This window comes from Falco rusticolus, chromosome Z (assembly GCF_015220075.1).
Source record: "Falco rusticolus isolate bFalRus1 chromosome Z, bFalRus1.pri, whole genome shotgun sequence".
NCBI classification, from domain to species: Eukaryota; Metazoa; Chordata; class Aves; order Falconiformes; family Falconidae; genus Falco; species Falco rusticolus.
Genome location: NC_051210.1, coordinates 39,877,860 through 39,896,957, shown reverse-complemented (window position 1 = coordinate 39,896,957; position 19,098 = coordinate 39,877,860). Strand labels below are relative to the sequence as shown.

Here is a 19,098-nt window from a genome sequence, read left to right as displayed (position 1 = left end):
CACTTAATCTTTTTTATTGTTACTATTTTTCTACCCAGTTGCTAGATGTGCTAGAACAATACTGTATGGCTTCTGGGCTAGATTACCGACGACTTGATGGAAATACAAAATCAGAAGATAGGATCAGAGTCGTAAGAGAGTTCAACAGCATTCAAGAAATTAACATATGTCTTGTATCTACAATGTAAGTAAATTTAACTTGTAGTGTGATTCATTCTGCCTTTCATAGTGTTTAATAAATAGGTTACTCTGATTTTTTGCTTGATGACCTTGTGAGGGACTACTTTTTTTGAGAATGTGACTTTTTCTCTTGTCTGTTAGTAAACATAGACTCACTGCTGTGGTCTGAAGCTTTTTAAAACACCTGGAGATGTTTACCCTCTCCTCTGCTTTATGAGGATTTCTAAGGTCTGAAACAAGTGGGTCTTCTAAATCCTGGCTTTAAATTTCCAGTTGCTGTAGAAATGAGGAAACAGTTTTAAAACATCATTATTATTATTATGTTATTATCTACAGAAAGCTTTCATTTTATTGTAGACAGGCTCAATTTCTCATACTGTGCTAGCAGAACAGCAAGTGAATGTAAACATGAAATGCTGTACTGAGCTGAAAAATTATCTCTTGGTGTTACTGTAATTTATCTACCATATTAATTAGCATACATCTGTTTTAAAGATTGCTTGAAGTATTTCACTGTCTTTTAAATGTATGTACCTATCAGAGCTGTTTTCCAGTTTATGATGGATAGTGAATTCATTTTCAAAAGAACAATATGGTAAACTAAAATTAATGAAACTATGATGACCGTTCTTTATATTATATTTTTTTCTTTAGTTGTGGTTATTTCCATGTGTCATCTTGGATGAAGTTTTTTACTAGGCAAGGGCAGAAAGGGAACAAAGAGAAACTTTAATTTTCCCGCCCAGAGGAAAAGTCAGTGAAACTTGATGAAACATGCAAACATTCTGTTCTTGCCTATGTAGCCACTCCAGTCCTCCTTTACTGGAAGTGTGCATGTTGTAGTTAGATGGGAGGACCCTTACTATGTTTTAATTAGAAGTCAGGCATAATCTTAAAGACTATGGCAAATGCATGTCAGAACTGTCTTCAGATAGTCTGGTGCATGTGGGCAGGGTTGTGAAGAGGTTTGTGGTGTTGGTCTTGCATATTTGTTTGTAATCTCTGCTAACTGTGGAATCTGGCCATCAGCTTCCCTAAGATCTTCGTGGGTCCCTATTCCTTGTTTCTGAAGACAGTAGGGAATTACTGTACCTGTAGCATTAGGAAAGACTAGTTGTTTATGCTTCTATTGGTCTGGCTGTGTAATCACAACCTTTTCAATTCTCTTCTATTAATTTATGTAGAAGTAAAAATGAAGGTAAACGGAGATGGGCTTTGTCCTCTATGTTATGACAGCTTGTGAATACAGAGAGACAGATCAGCTTTCCATGCCTGCTGCTGGTGCTTGAGAAAGTCTTGATTATGTTGTTTTTAGTGTTTCTCATCTTACTGAGGATGGAAGGAACAATGATGGAATTGCAGTCAACATAACCAGTGTTTGTGAAGCAGAACAGGAGGTGCAATTCTTTGTGTAGTTTATCACAGACAACAAGAAGTGATCTTTTTGGTTGCTTGATATACAGTAATGAAAGCAGCTTTAGTTTTGTAATTCTTTGGAAATTGGCAAGTGATTTGTCCCAGTTCTACTCTACAAGAGATTCATCTTCTTACTCAGATTTCAGGTATTAGGACTTACAGTCTATTCTTTATTTCTCAGCACATAGTAAGTTGACAGAATTGGGTCATACTCTTCTGTTTGTGCGTTCTTGCAAAGTCTTTGGCAAACTGTTCTGTGTAGTCAAATTGTATGAGTTCTGAAGGTCCCATTGCTTGGAGAGCCAAATGCTGATTTTCATTGACAATACTTGCAGTCTTTTGGCCACAGAAATGCATTCTGCAAAGTATGAATTCCCTGCATAGTGATCTTGAGTCTGCCATTATATTCCACTAGTAAAGTTAACATACAACTTTAAATGAGAAGCACCAATCTATAAACTAGCAAATTACACTGCAGACAGTGGTGACGACTTCACTGTTGAATGTACAATGTTCCTGGTTTAGATTCCTTTTTTCTTTTTTTCTTTAATATCAGCAAAATGCTGTTTCTGCCTGGAATTGCCTATGTATATAGCGCGTAGACATTTGGGAATGCTGGTTTCTAATTGGTGAGTTTTTTTGAAAAATAGGGACTTAAACAATAAAGTAAAAAAAAAAAAATCTGTCTATATAGCTTGACCTCAAGTCTTGCAGTTAATGCTAGTATCAAACATACTCGTATAGCTGTCCATAATGCTTTTATCAATAGCTATGGCTAATATAGCTATATGGATAAATATATTTTATGGGTGTTCAGAGAAAATACAATTGATTTCATCGGAGCTTGTAAATGCCATCAAACCATTAGATATAGATTAAGGGTTTCAGCCTTCAGCTCTATGGAGAAGCAGATATACCTCTGCTGGAACTTCTAAGGCTCACAAAGTAAAATCTGCTTCAGAATGCTTCAATGCTGTGCTGGTATTGCTGGGAAAATGTATGATTATTTGGAAGAAAAGGGGATTTTTGGGTATGCTTAGAAACAAAATAATTGCTGGAGTTGCTATAACTTGAGAGGAGAATGGCAGAGCTTGCAACTTCATTGATGTTACTTAGCCTGAAGAAGGGGACCTGTATATGTACAGTAATGAAGTCTATGCAGTCCTGTCCCATTGTGGTATTCTGGAAGAAATAAGAGCAGCAAGTATTCCCACCTTAAAACTAAATCACTGTTTCTGTTTTTTCCATGCTAGTCTTTCTCTAGATTAATTGCTTCAGAATAATTACGAATGAAAATCTGTTTGTGCTTGTCAGTATTTTTTATTATGTGGAGATGATAAAGAGTTGATTGTTACAGAAACGTATAGACAGTTTTTATTATGAAAGTTTGCAGTATGCACTTCCATTCTACCTGCAGGATTCTCAGTTACTGTCCATTGCTGGGCTGCTGTCGATTACTTTTCACTCTTACAGGGCTTCATTTGACATGAATTTTTTGCACCTATATTGCAAATAATTTTTAATGTGCATGTAATCACATTCAAAGAACTCTCAGCCACAAGATCTCACTGAAACGGAGAACTTACAAACTGTAAAAAACTTAACTTGGTAAATAGAATTATGTAGTCAAAGCTTTTATGGAAACTTTCCTGATGTGATACTGTTTTGTAAGTTCTGAACACTGATGTATTAAGTTGTCAGTGACAGGATATAAACCAAGCCATTTATTTAACATAGTGTGCAGTTTTAAATAAGATGCTCTTTTGAAAACAGTTATGAGACCGTTCATACACGGCTCTTCATTTGAGCCATATTATGGTAACTTGCATGGACCATCTTGCAGTAATGATTAACAGCTAGTTAAAAAGCCATTTAAAATTGAAGATGTTTTTTACAATGCACAAACTAACTACTGCAGTCATTCTGTCCATGAAGGACATAGAAGCCATTCTTTTTCTGTTTTGGAGTCTCTGAATTTTTGTGGCATACCTAAAAAGTATTGAAAGCTAAAATCTTTATAAAGCTAAGTATCCTGTTTAGTTAATTTTTATAGTCAGTCTGTTTTACTTGCAGTAAGGCTTTGCACTGAGGTTTAATTCATATTTCAGTTCCAAATATTGCAATTTTTTATGAGAAAGCATTTGGAAAAAAAGATGTTGACTTGTGTTTCAGTCTGACTGCAGGGTTGGTTTGGTAAGATGAGAGGCTGCATTCTGTCCTCACTAAAAAGAAATACACCAGAATTCCAAAATACAGTAAGGTACTCTGAAAAATACAAAGATTTTTATTCAGCATTTCAAACTTTGAGAACACTCATCCTCCGGAAACCTCTGTTAATATTGGCAGGATCCCACATCCTCTGCCTTTCCAGATTTAACTAACCCAACACCACACCACACCTGGAAGGAAGAGGCCACAACTGTATTTATATTGACAGGGATTCCATGAAGACTGAGAAGTGGTGGGGCTCTGTAAGATTTTGGTTTCTGTCTGTTCATTTTTATACCTGGAAATTCTTACCTTTCCCACTGCTTTAAACAAGTGTAATATAAAGTAATCTGTTAAAACCAGGTGCTTGGTGAATTACATGAAATTGACTTTTTCAATTTTGTGGTACTTCATTCAGGAAAAAAACACATTTGATAATTAGTGCTGCCTATGTCAATGTGAAGAATTGTTTTAATAGTTAAATTAATAAAAGTATTTAGCATAGGCTTGTATAGGAACTTTTGTCTTTTTCATGGAATATTGGTTGAGCCAGTTAAAGAATTTTCAGTATTTGCTTGTGTTGCAGATGGATGAGAAGTGGAATTTTGTTCACTTTTGTTCCTATCAAATCATTTAGCTGTGTACATACCAGACTCCAGTAACTGAGCAGTTTTGTTGGATTCAGCAGGACATTAGTTAGCTACCTTAGGTTAGGCATATGCTCCAAATTCTTTACTGGCGTGCAGGCTTTACCTGAAAGCACACTACAGCTGTTGAATGTATTAAGATGATGTAACTGGTACCACTGTGAGTACTAACCCCCTCAGCAGACAGTTTTCTGACAGTGATTTTTTTCCATGTAATGACCAGTACGAGTATTGCTTATATGCAGCTGTGTGGCCAACTATATTTGTAACAGTTGACATATACTCTACAAATACACTTGTGACAGTTGTTAATTCTCATAGATGTGACTTACCCTAGACTGTGACCGTTTTATTGGAAGCTGTATAGCATCATTGTCAAAACTATGTACTGGAATTAAAGGAAGTAAAATGTTACACAGACTCTTTAAGCTGTAGTTTTCCTGCTTCTGTAATGTTAATTGGCATAGAAGTGGTTATGAATTTCAGTATAATCATTGAGGGACTTGGCCTGTGGAGGGCTTAGTGGATATGAAGTAGCGATCAGGGACTCTTACTGTAGCAAGGTGATAGCAGCTCGTTATGACTCAGCTAGTCATAGTTTGTAACCTTCTTGCTACTGAAGGGAGAAGACTGCATTTTATAACAGTGCTTATTTAAGTACTTGGTGGTTATTAATACCACAGTTAGTGTACCCCATTTTCAGTATTTCTGTTGTGCTTTTTTATGTTGCCAATATGGATCCAATACACTGAAAAAAAAAGTTTGTTCTGTCTTTCTTAGTGTCAAATAGTTCTGATTTTTTTTATTTTATGTTTTAGGGCTGGTGGACTGGGTCTTAATTTTGTTGGTGCCAATGTTGTTATAGTTTTTGATCCTACGTGGAACCCAGCAAATGATCTTCAAGCTATTGACAGGTACACTCTCAAAATACAGAATCTGATCCATGTTGTACTCTTCTTTTGCTTGGATTCTGTCATCTGGTTGTCCAACTAAAATTTCCCTCGGCTTAAGAAATTTTTTACATAATCTGACTTGTCCACATGACAGTAAGAAATGTCCAGCCAAATGGTTTTTAGCTTTGGTGTTCTTATTTTTTAGTCCTGATTTTTACTACTTATTTTCCAATTTTTGTGGCACTGTTATGGTGGGGTCATTTAAAAAAAAAAAAAGCCATAGTTACTGTAACTTCTGTTCTCTGAAACATCAGTGTGTCTAGCTGCATGGCATTTTTCCTTTGTCTGTCAGGACAGAATCGGTTGTAGTTGACCCTAGTTCAAGTGAAGTTTTGAATTCCAGAATCCTTAAAGGAAAAATTCTAAGCATTTACCGTTTAGATAAAAAACTGCAAGTTCATTAGCTGTTTTTATAAAGATGTTGTGACTTGTGAAGTGCTTTAAAAAGTCAATAAAGAACAGACTGCCCCAAGTAATCCATGATCTAACTCGTACATAATGCAAATAGGATAATGTCTTGTGCAAGAGCAGATGTAGACAGGGAAAAAAAAACCCAACAAAAAAACCACTGAGAAAATGTAGTGGAAGATATGTTTTCAAGAGAGATGGGAGACAGACCTTGTGATTCAAATTGAGGAGAAAGGTGTTTTTTTTAACTGGATAGGCCTGGGAAGAAACATGGAAAACTAAGGGTAAAGGAAAAGGGAATGAAATACTGAGGAAAATTTGGAAAAGTAAAAAACAAGAAAAACCAAACCAACCAAAAAAGCCCTCGCCACAAAAAAAACCTACAACCAACTCATAAATCATTTAGAGTACTCTTGTTTTATCAAAATGCTTTTATTTATTTTACTACCTCTAAGAGCACTCTCTTATCTTTTTTTTTACTGGTAAAAACCATTTTTTAATGTATTGCTGTCCTTGCAGAGCTTATAGGATTGGCCAGTTCAAACCTGTTAAAGTGTTTAGACTGATATCCTTGGGAACTGTGGAGGAGATGATGTACTTGCGACAAGTTTATAAACAGGTAAAGCTCACAAACTATTTAAATGGGGAGTTCTTTTTAGTGGTTTCAATGACTGAAAGCTATTGTAGCCTATAGCAAAATCAAAGTTCACCTTGATTGTATGATATATGCTATTACCTTTAACTTTATAAGCAGAGATACACCATTTAGCAATTGTCAAAGAACAAACAGAATTACATTTGTATTCTAAGGGGTTTTTTTGTAACTTTTGATAGTTTAATTATGCAATATACGTTAATAAGGTTATACAGAGAAGAGAACTCTTTTATTTAAAAACTTGTATTTTTACATATTTTACACAGATAAAATATATCTGTGAGAGTTGTAGTTAGTACCTGCAACAGTTTGATTCAGGCAGCTTTTTCTTATGGAAGGTGGGAGAAGGTAGAGCGAAAGTCTTGCTAGTGCTATAGAAGAAAAGCAAGAAGGCATTGCAATTCTCTGGCCTGTGAAAACTTCCTTATAAAAGGAGGGGAAAACAGTTTGTAGTTTCTGCTGTTAAAAAGATATGAAGTAATGTTGCTTGCCAGAATACTCAACCTGAAACGCTTGCCCTCTCTAAATTTTTCTGCTTGCATTGTTTGTTTTTCCCAATCTTAAGTGAGTAAACCTAAGTGTGTGACTTGAGGAACACATAATATGGCAACTGTTTCCTGATGAGATCAGAATTAAAACAAAAAATATGCAGATTTGAACATGAACAACAGAGAGCAGGCTGCAGAATAATAAGAAACTAGATTAAATATGGACATGTTTTTCTCAGCAAGAGTTGCAAGTTAAGAAATAAGATGATTGATTTTAAATTAAGATACTACAGGCATATAAACTTGGAGAAAGGAAGAAAATTGGTGAGACACAGTTGTTTTGAAGAATGCATTGCATAGAAAAGACTAAGTAGGTGGCCTCAGTGGGCAAGTGATACTTTATATTAAAGAAAGCTTTATGAAACTTGAGGAATGCAAATTTTTGGCTATAAATAGGAAAAATTTGGTAATGAGTTTTCTGTGACAAGCATCTTCTTGTAGCTGGGGTATATACAAGGAGGAGGTTAGAGACTGGGTGGGAAGTGCAGTAGTATACAGACTGTCATTATCCTCTTAATATGTAAGTAGGTGACAAATAAGAATGAAGTTCTAAGATAATCTGATTTCACAGAGCAGATAGTCAGAAAACCCACAGCTGGAAGATCAAATCTTGAGCTGCTCTTAGTGATATGTGTGGCTTGCTTTAAAATACTACTTTCAAAAGTGTAACAGTGACTTTATCTCACTTAAATTCCATGTTTTGTAGAAGTAAAAAAGCAATTAGACTTCTGTTTAATTTTGACAAGATGATCTAAACAAAAAAAGAAGAAACTTTTTAGGAAGAAATTAAAAAAATAGGTGATGGACTGAACTGCTCACAGATAATTGGGCAATTTTCAGAGGCTCTGTATTAAAAGTTCAGAACGAAGAAGTTATTGTATTAATAGTTGAAATCCTATACTAATGAGAGAAGTTAAACATAAAACACGGTAAGTCCAAAACTGATTTTTGAGGTATAACGGTCTAAAAAAATAAAAGCTAATTTAGTTTTTGAACACATTGGGAGCATGAATTGTACTGCTATGTGAGCATTACTTTAGCAAAGTTTAAAGGAACGGTCATTGGAAAAAAAACCTGCTTGATTTATTCTTTATTTCTACATTCATGGAAAAGCTTAGAGAACATCCTGTTCCAAAATTTCTCTTGTGCAAAGTACTCCTGAGGATTTGTTTCAACAGCAAGTATCAGTAGGGGACGTCTCAGAAAGGTTAACAAAATGAGCAATAACAGATTACAACAGTGTTCACTAAAATCCTGAAGAAGGGGATTCATGCTTCACAGTGGTCTTTGGAGTTAGTGATCATATAGATAAAGAAGACCTGGATATTGTCTGTTTGGATTTTCAAAAGGCATGTATAACACCGTGAAAGGCATGAGTACGTGTGGATGTGTGGCTTTTGATGAACTATACAAAGGTGTTGTCAGAGAGCTAAATGTTTTCATCCATCCTTTAAATGAAGTGAATTTACGTGAAAAAGCTTTGTTTGCAAGTGTATTCTTGCTGACGGATGTATTTGATCTTAAAATTGCTAGTTGGTTTTTTTTTTTGGTAGTGGTGTTTGGTTGTCTGACCTAGTCATATGCAACTGAAGAATCTGATGTAAATAAAATTGAAATCTAACATAATAGAAACCTGAATAAGTTACATATGTATCCTGAAGTATACTTCTGTAAATACCATGCATAATTTCAAGAAAGACCAATTATATAAATACTGAAAATTTACAGTCATTGGAATGCAGCTAATTCTGCCTGACTTCAAAAATGTTTTAATTCTGCCTGACAAACTATTTGTTCGTCTTTCCTTTTCACCTGGAGGATTAAGTCACTTCTGTTCAGTCTACTTAGCAAGAGTGCATGATAATTAAAATATTCAGAGATTGGTAAGAGTAGTCTTGTGGCTGTGTTAAGTCCTTATCAAGTAAGCATACAGTGAAATGGGCTATGAGAAAATAATAAGAATTTAGTATTGAGCGAAGATGAGCTGTCAAGATACAGAGGAGTGTCAGTATTGTGTATAGTAGCTGTCTGATATTAGAAAACAATGAAATGAAAGACTTGAAACATTTTTAATTTTTTATTCAGTAAATCCAAACATTTTTATACTTGTTATATCATGTTATACCACAATCTATTACACCAGTATCTGCCAGGGAAATCAAAACAAAATATCCTCCCTTAGGAACTTCTGCCAGCTCCAGCTAGAGCTGTGTATATAATGTGGGTGCCAGGAAATTCTGACATGTTGTTGGAGCAAAACTTCTGAAATCTTTTTTGTTGTTCTGTTTTAGCAACTTCATTGTGCAGTCGTTGGAAGTGAAAATGCCAAGCGGTATTTCGAGGCAGTGCAAGGATCAAAGGAACATCAAGGAGAGCTTTTTGGGATCCATAACCTTTTCAAACTTAGGACTCATGGGTCCTGTCTTACCAAAGACATCCTGGAGGTGTGAAGTCCTACCCTTTTACTTCTGCATATTAGTTTTACATTTTTCCTTTCCTTGTGAGATAACTTTGTCATAATTTTGAATAGAAACACTTTAAGTTTCACCATTCTGTTTTATAACAGTACCTGTCTATTCAGTGTGTTAAATGAAATAGCCATGCTAATTTCTCACTCTGGTTTAGACCAGATACATTTCCTTAAATCAAACAGAAAAATGGAAATTTTTAGATTATGATTTTCAAAAGCTTCCTAATATATTTATTTTCCTAATAAAAAATGCTGTAACTTATTTTTGTGATGTTTTATCAACTTTGTGCACAGACACATTTTATTCATCAACAGCTCAGAGTGACCTTTTAAGCTAGAATTCTGATCATAAAAATATTTTTATCATCATAGTAACCTTTTTGTAGTACATTTTGAGATGTCAAAAACTGTTTAATAAAATGTGTTTTATAATGCTGTATTTAAAAATGTTACAGAATGGAAATAAAAAAATGAGGCTTCGTATTTTGATTCATTTCATAGTAAGTCTAGGAAGACTGTTGATCCAATTCCATAACGTATAGTGCAAACTGATTTTAAGTATATGCAGTATCATATCTTTTTCTATCCAGCATGTTTACTGCAGCTAACCTGCATCTTGGAATTTACTGCAGCTTTATTCTAGTGCTTTTTTTCCGTCCTTCCCTTTATTTTGTTATTTTACCTGTGCTGGAAAGAGGCTGGATAATGGGATACAGTGGTATAAAGGTATCATAGCCAAAAGAGTCGTGTGGTATAAGAACACGTACTTTGAGGATACTAAGCTCAAAACTTCTCCAAATTAAATTAAAACATAGCATGTAATATGAACATTGTAGCAGGTATTCTGCTTTGGAAAAAAGTTTTAGATTTTTGAAACAGTGTAGACATATATGCTCCCAATTTATGCAGTATGTTACTTCTCCTGCAGGTTATGTATTAGATCAAAGAGCAGTAAGTGTATTGTCAAAGTGTAAGTCTTAGTCTGGACTTTGCTGGTTGTAATTCTGATGCTTTACAACTCTAGAAAGAAAGCAAGACTATTTTTTCTTTTTTCTGGGCTTGTCTTTGTTAACTTGAACAGATACAGTTTTTATTATGTACGTTCTTGATTGTTTTAGAGGGAAGGGCGAGTAGAAGCAGGAGTCATGACAGCAACTACATGGCTAAAGGAAGAGACTCCTCCATGCAGCTCAGAAAAGGTGAGGTGTCTTTGTAGACTATGACCAGAGCGTGACAGTCCCTCTAGTTCCTGATACTACTGTGACAAATGTGAACAGTCTTGTTAGGCTGCTAATGCTTTTACACTACATTGCACTTACTGTGTTTTATTGTCTGCTTACCCCTAGTTTTACATATTGTAAAACATTAGATAATGTCATGCTGTCTGTATTTCTGTATTTAAAATTGAATACTCTGGATATTGGTAATATTGTATTCTATAACCTTTACAACTCCTGGATATGCTCAGTCTGAATTAAGGTATTACTAACATGCTGTTATTACAGAGCAATATTGTTTACTGAAGCTTTGCTCTGTAGTGTCTTAAGAGTGACAGCCCTATGACATGACATGATATAATATGACAGCTTTCTGATCAAGAAGTCAATTGAGAGTCTGACACCTAATGTTGTTTAGAAGATTTTGGTTAGGGCATTGTGGAAGATGTATAGGATTAAAAGCTTGCTTCATGTATTGTGAGCCTCTGTGGAAGACATGGGCTATTTAGTTGATCTAATCCATGTTTTCCACCAAATCAGCGATCTGTTCAATGCTGGCTTTTTTTTTTTTCCTTTTCTCTTTAAATAATGTATATAACTGTTTTCTTCTGGAAAAAGGATTATTTTTTTTTTTCCTGAAAAGGTTGGGTTTAACAGGATCATTTTTATGCATGTTTTTCACTGAACACTGTGTTCAGGTGATTTGGGAAACAAACAGTTAGGTCTATAATATGGCTTCTAAATGTGAAAATATTGTTAGGTTAGATCACACAGAATGGTACTAAAACTTAGCCACTGTCCCTTATGCTTTTTGGACATTTCTGTGGGTAAATGTCAGTATTAATTTAAATCAGGTTGACTTCACATTAGTCATAACCTCAAATTGCTAATACATCACTGTATGGTCTTGGTCTCTCATTCGACTTAGTGACAAACAGTAACATTTTTAGCTTACATTAAATGCTTTTTGATAAGCAGGCTGATATCAGGATTAATATATTAATTTTAAAACTTCTTGTACAAAATTTTAGTATTTATTCTTCTGGCTTTCCATTTACATACTGTCATAGTTTTTGTCTCAGTAGTACAGTTTTGCAGCTGTATACTGGAATTCTGTAACTTCGGAACATTTTAAGGTTGCCTGGGCATAATTTTCATTTGATTACAGTAGGCCTCAACTAATTCTAAAGCAAAATGTTATTGTACTCATAGGTGTTAGCCTCCATATACAAGGAGATTGGCCACTGCTGGGAGATTACTTTTTTTTTTATGAATGTCATTACACAGTATTAAGGTTTGAATCATGAAGTCACTTTTCTAACTGCCTCTGGAAGACTAACTTCCAGATTTTCTGAACTAGAAAAATATGGGTGTGGATGATGAAGTCATAGGTTGTTTTAGCAGTGTGAAGCGTATGTTGTCTCAAATACATAGTATTTTTCATTATTGTTGTTGTTCTGCCAAAGACTTTGATATAATTTCTCTTTATAATTTGTTTTGTATTTGCTTTTGATTTGTGTATTGCAAAACTGTTTGGTATATTTTTTGATTGAGTAACATAGTGAAAATCTGCTTTTTTTACACTGCTTTTGAATTGTGTTCCATGTACTACTTATGTTTTAAATACCTTCACTGTAACTTATTTTTCTTTTTAGTATGAACAACCAGACTGTAAAGAAGATGGAGATCCCCACAGCATTCGGGCACAAGTAACAAGAGAAGAAACAAATCTATGTGATGACTTTAGTGGTGATGATATTCAGGAAACTTCCGTGAAAAAACGTGACAGAAGGAAGCCTTGCAATGCAAGTAATTTAATGGTAACGAAGGGACAGCTTTCCTTAATGCAGTGTGGATTCTCTGAGTTGTTACAGGGAGAAATTGAAACTACCAAAGAAAGGGATAATAATTATGACTCTCCTGATCCAAGTTCTGATGATACTCTAAGAACAAATGTAAATAACAAGCAGAGTGATTTTCACAAATGTCAAAGCCATGTGCCTGTTTTGGAGCATGGGGAAGCTGCTTGGTCACCAGATGGAACTGGTAAGCAAGATATGCATAGTACAGACTGGCTTGTTGTATCAGACTCTGAGGAGGAAGGGGATGAAGAAAGTGAGGATCAAAGCATTTCAAAGCAAAGTGACATAGTCATGGAAACTGAAAGCAGTTCTGAAGAGCTTGATGATTTCATCTTTCCTACCCAAGTTCCATGCCAGCAACCAATGCTTACTAAAAACATTGAAAAATACAAGTCAACATCTGAAAACTGTGAAGAGTTAGCACAAGAAAAAGATGAATTTATATTTAAGGAAGACAGCAGGAAATTTGGATCCCATGGGACCGAGTCAAATTTCAGCAGAGGCATGTCTTTGGAAGACGTCAAGAACAGCACAAGAAAATTGAAAGGAGCAAGTGACATAAGTGATGAATCTGATGATATTGAAATTTCCCATAATTCTGAATCAAAGTTAAGAACTTCCAGTTTTCTGAAATGGAAAGAAAGACATGCCCTTAACAATGGACTAGGTAACATTTCCAAATCTCTGCTACGAGCGAAGAAGCCCAATAGGAAAGAAAAGGAAAGTGCTCCTCAGAATGCAGATGAATTTACATCCTCTGAAGATAACTTACCAGTTAAAAAAATTGATGCCAGAAAGCAAAAGTATAAAAGCCAGAGACGCAGAGTTCAGTTTGACTCTAAAATGCTTTCTTCTATTCAGGATACCTCTGCACAAGTGAAGTCTAGCAGTTATGCTGTGTGTAGAACTTCTGCAAGTAAAACTGGATTTGAACATCAGGACCAAAATGTGGAATCAATGGACAGATACTTAGGTAACTTGTCATTTCAATTTTTTTTTATTTTATTTCAGCTGATATAGTAACATATGTTTAATTTATCAGTTAGGTTATTCAGTAATGTCTTTCTGTATCTCTCTTTACCTATTAGCTCTACTTTCCTGTCTTCTGGTGTGATGGGCTGCTTTGTAATATTTTGCTAAATGCTTACTGTCTACTGAAAGGTGCTAAGACTGAACATTTAGTAAGAATTCACAAATCTAAATATTTGAACTGTGAAACAAAAGTCTTGACAGGGCTGTTAAATAAAAACTTACATACATGAGAAAAATTGCATGATATGGGAGTTTGAAATACCATGAAGTTTTGATTCTATTAAAGGCTTAACTTTAAACATTAATACAGCAGCCATTAAATCACAGATGCTTTGAAACTTTGTCCATCTGAAAAAAAACACACTGAAATGGAAGCAGTATTAAACTGTCTCAATAAATTTTGGATAAATCTAATAATTGTTGTTAACTTCATAGATCTGAGAAACTTCGTGCTGAGCAAAATCATAAAAATCAAATAATAATGTAAAACTTTTTTTTTTGTAATTTCTATATCCTTCTTCCTTGCAACTGTGTACCTTCAGAGTTTTGGAATAACCAACACCACTGGTTATATCTTTCTCCTAATGTATCAGATGGTGTTCAAGAAGTGGCATATATTCATTCAAATCAGAATGTGGTTGGATCCAGCAAAGCTGAGAATCGCTTGAGCCGGTGGGCAGTGCGAGATGTATTTGAGTTGAAGCAGTTTTCCCAGCTCCCTGCTAATGTAGCAGTTTGTACTGCCAAGGTAAAGAGAAATTTTTGGGAAATGTTTTTGCTCTCCCTTTTTTAATCCTCATTTTTCATCTTAAACTCTAACAAACTTGTTTTTCTGTTAATGGCCACCATGAATGATCAAAGCCACTGAGGATGGGAGGAGGAGGCGGCTCAAGTGGAGGTCTAATAAATTACTTTTGTGTTTTGTTTTTTGGGGTGGTTTTTACATTGGCCAGCTCCAAAAGAGTTGGGAATTAAGCAGCACAGCACCCTCTGTGGTGTTTTTCTGTGAGAGAAATAGTAAGATTAAAGATTGGGTGTTTGAAATCAAATCTTGTGCCATGTTTTTCTGATTTGAGACTTGAAAAAACTTCAGTTTGTCCTGGATCCAGTTAAAAAAAATGCAGTTGCCATGGTATATGCTAGAGTCTCTGCAGCATAGAAAGTCAAACAGAAATAACTTTGCAAATTGGTTTTGTTTTTTTTTGGGGGGGGGGGGGGACATGGTGGTGGTGGTGGATGGGTGGACACATGAAATTGCTATAATGAGTTCAATTATCTGTCTTTAATGTCTGAAAAGTAAAAGTAGAGTTTACTGGGAGTGCTCACTTGCAGCAACAGATACCTTTAATGCTTTCTGTTGGTCATGCATCTTGTTAAATTACATTTGGAATACATACAAATCTGGAAGAAATTCAGGTACAGCTTCCAGATTTTTGTTCTTATTACATAGTGGTTTTTATCTACCCTGATTATCCAGACACTTTGTTTGCCTTGTAATAAATGTTTGCAGTTTCCTAGACTGATTCTTAAGATGAACCACATAGATCTATTAAGTAATTGGTGGATGTGCAGTTTAGTTCTCACAAACATGTTAGCAATCACTATAGAAATAGTAGACATAAGACTGTGTTGTTCTGGGGTGTTGAACATCCACAGTGGCTAGAAGAGTTTCTTCCAGTGTTGTTAATTAAGCCATTAGCAGGAATGCCAAAGAATTTTTACACTGGGAAGATCAAATCGGGTGACCCAGTAAAAGTGAGGCCTTTTCAATTCTATCACATTTGCATTAGAATGTCCCTTATTAACAGAGAAGTTGGTCAAAAATACTCAAGAATATTGTAGAAAGGTACTTATTTAATGGCAATGGCTGACAACATTATCAAAAGTAAAGATAAAGGAAGGAAAACTTTGAAGAGTACTTTGAGTAAGTGTCAGTTGATCCACTTATGTTCAAAACTAGTTTGTGGAGTTCATGTGACCATCTTGTTGTTTAGAGTCTGTGTGACTGCAAGTATTACAAATGAACTTTTCTTGATTAACTTGTCAGTCAGGTTTTTTTAAGGTATTGATTTTTCACTCAGAAGCAACAGTAGTATCAGTTCTCTTAGAGACCTAAGTTAGGAACAAAATATTAATAATTATGGAGGAGGCTGCCTCTTCCTTTGCTTCCTGTCCTTTTACATAGAGACACTAATCTAGAAATAATCCCTAGATGACTGCCTATTCTTAAATGCAGAGCTTTGAATTTTTTGTGCTCTGCTTTGAAATACGATCTCCTTAGAATGTTACTGCTACTTTTTTCCTTTCTTCATGGTTTTATTTTTATTTTAGAAGGTGTTCTGTGAAACACTTACGTCATTGTTGCTCTTTGGCCATCAGTCTTTGCTGGTCATCTTTCACTTGTTTGCCATCAGTTTAAGTTGCAACATTTACTGTCAGAGCAACTAGTTGTCTTAAGAGAATGCTTATTTCAAGTGGAGTTTAATAAAAAAGTTTATCAACAGATTGAAGTAGCATTATGTGTAATAGTAAAAATACAGCTCAACGGTTTAAATTTCCATCGTTGTTTGAGGTAAATAAAATTATACTATTAAATATTGGAATGTTAATTGTAAACTGGTAGTTTCTGAAAGAAAACCAAAATTTTTGTCAGCTGAAATTTCTCACTGATGTCACTTTCTAGCTTAATTGGCCTGTTTCTCAGAAATTGTTGTGTAGCTGTTTCTGTTCACTCTGGGTATCGATGATCACATTCTTAATTAGAAACTTTTTTACAATGTATTTATATTGAAGCTTTATTTGATAGCATCATGAAGGCTCTTGAATAATGCCATGATAATATTTGTGTCCCTTTATAAGAACACTTAATCAAATTGTCTTATTTCTAAGGAGGAGTGATCAAAAAAGGATCTCTTCCTTTCATTTCATAGATAGGTCTCTTTAGGACAAAAGTAAAATATCCTTTGCGCTGTTCAGTTTTACCTATGCCAAATCGGTCTTCCTCCTTTGCAATTTCGTTCTGCAATCTGTCTATAATAATACATTTCTGACTTGAAGAATGTATTTAAACTTTATTAAGAAAGAACTATTGTCTCTGGGAAAAGGATGCAAGAATACTTAAAAACTAACCAAGTATTCCATTGAAGTGGATGAGTTGTAAGTTGGGAAATACAGCAAACACCACAAATCTTGGTTGAAGAGAGTGTGAAACATTTTTGCTTTCTGCTTACATATGAATCTAGAATGACAGGCACAATAAACAATGTTATAATAAATAATCAAAATGTAATAAATAATAAGCAAAACTAATCAATTAATACAACATCTTGGAAGAACATTGACATTTTGTTGATTCTTTTTTTCTTTTTTTTTTTCTATTGACTAGTGATCTAATCATGGGAATTTAGTGAAGCTGAAATGTGAACTTCCACATCCTAGGTTAAGCTCTGTAGTTTCAGTAGCTAATTTATGGAAATACGGTGAATATGAGTAACAGCAAAAATAAGTTGATGGAAAGGAATATTTAAAAAAGCCATCTTCCTAGGTTTCTAGCTGCAGTAGCTGAAAGCAGTATGAATTATTTAGTCCTTTTATTGTTGAAGCAAGGACACTAATGTAGTCACTTGAGTTGTAGAAACTGCTTAAAACTGGAGCAGATTGCAAAACCCAGACTCTTCCTTCAAAGTGAGAGAGGTTGCATGGGAAGATCCTTGAGAGCCAAGGTAGAAGGGATGGAGGGCAAGGAGTTTTGTTCCTCAGAAGAGAACTTTGAAGGTATGTAGAACATCTTGTTTAAGAACCTGAGTAATGAATAAATAAGCTTGGATTTAAATCAGTTAGAAGTGTAAGATTTGAACTCTAGGATAAGAAAAGATGTTCATCTTGGTGATAGTTTCCTTAATTTGACTTCAGAAGGTCTGTGTTAAATCTGGATGGTTGGTACCAATGTAATTCAGTCAAATCTCTCAACCTTTTAAACTGTAGGTTTCAATCAAGCATGTTTTTATCCAGTAATAAGTAGTCAGTCTGTCCTTAATGTTACCTATGCCAGTATTCATATACCCCATCTACCTTCTCTCTAAGTAATAGAACATATTATTTTAACCTGCTATTGTTCTGTGCTTTTAATGGCTTAAGGGAACAAAATCTTGGGTCTTTTTGTGAGAAATAGACCTTGCTACTGTTTCTTCTGTTCTCGCTTTGTGCTCCAGATTCCCTAGGAGTTCTTGTACTTGGTTTCAAGACTGCTGCAGAGCCTTTGACTCTTCTTTCTCCAGAGGTGGTAGGGAGCGCAGCCATACTCTCCATTTTTGTTTGTTTTGGAAGGAATTGCGCAGATATTGACTGGTGCAGCTAGCATGTTCAAGTTTATAGTACTAAATGCTTTAGTGTGTACTTGCATAAATGCTGTATGACTATTAGAAAATACAGTTAGATAACAGCAACCAGAATATGAAGTCTGCTGTGAAGAAATAAAAATATGACATCATGAGAGTGCTCTCACAACTTATCAGCTATGAAAGGTGAGGTAAAGCCTAAATGTAGTGAAAGTAACACTATAAATTATGCACTAATTGTACAAGCAAGAGAATAAACCGTATTTTGGTTGAATATTATTAGTCAAAATAAATCCTGTCCAGCATCTGAATTAAAGAAAGATAACTATTTGAAGATAGTTTGTATGTGACTGTCATGGTTTAAGCCCAGCTGGTAATTAAGTGCCATGCAGTCACTCACTCACTCCCCCCTCACCCGGAGGGATGGAGAGGAGAATCAGAAAGGAATGTAAAACTTCAGGGTCGATGTAAGAACAATTTAATAATTGAAATAAAACAAAACCAAAAGAGCAGTAGTAATAATAACAATAAGGGTTATAATGAAAAAGAGGGAAAGGGGGAGAGGAATGAAATCCAAAGGCAAGGGAGGAAAGAAAACAAGTGATGCACAACATGATGGCTCACCACACACTGACTGATGCCTGACCAGTCCCTGAGCAGTAATTGGCCTATCCCAGCCAACCCCCCAGTTTATATACAGAGTGTGATGTCCCATAGATGGAATACCTCTTTGGCTAGTTCAGGTCGACTGTCCTGGCTGCGTCCCCTCCCAATTTCTTGTGCCCCTCCAGCCTTCTTGCTGGCAGGGCACGAAAACCTAAAAAGCCCTTGACTTAATATAAACATTACCTAGCAACAACTAAAAACATAAGTGTGTTATCAACATTGTTCTCACACCAATGCCAAAACACAGCACTGGACTAGTTACTAAGGAACGTAATTCTGTCCTAGCCAAACCCAGGACAGTATCCACCCATTATTCCATACCACTTATATCGTGATATGTTTTCCAATACATAATCACCTCTCCTGTCCTTTAACATAAACGTCATTCCCTTCATCTATGGACCATTCCTCTAAAGTCTGTTAGGTTTCATGTAGTCCATGATGTTGGACTTTATCTGTTGTAACAGTCTTTCTGGGCAGGGAAGGTGGTACAAGGTCT

General features: G+C 35.2%; 1 protein-coding gene across 9 annotated transcripts in view; it reads left to right on the top strand.

The window, feature by feature from the left end:
• ERCC6L2 (ERCC excision repair 6 like 2) overlaps nt 1-19,098 on the top strand; it is a 58,090-nt gene that overhangs the window by 23,812 nt on the left and 15,180 nt on the right. For 6 of the 9 annotated variants that reach the window (XM_037372968.1, XM_037372969.1, XM_037372970.1 and 3 more), the window contains 7 exons: nt 39-184; nt 5,270-5,365; nt 6,332-6,431; nt 9,307-9,459; nt 10,604-10,684; nt 12,358-13,537; nt 14,190-14,344. In XM_037372968.1, coding sequence (XP_037228865.1) covers nt 39-184; nt 5,270-5,365; nt 6,332-6,431; nt 9,307-9,459; nt 10,604-10,684; nt 12,358-13,537; nt 14,190-14,344 — 1,911 coding nt within the window. Of the gene's footprint in view, nt 1-38; nt 185-5,269; nt 5,366-6,331; nt 6,432-9,306; nt 9,466-10,603; nt 10,685-12,357; nt 13,538-14,189; nt 14,345-17,807; nt 18,314-19,098 lie in introns of those variants that run through there. The other 3 variants (XM_037372975.1, XM_037372976.1, XM_037372977.1) reach the window with 3 other exon arrangements.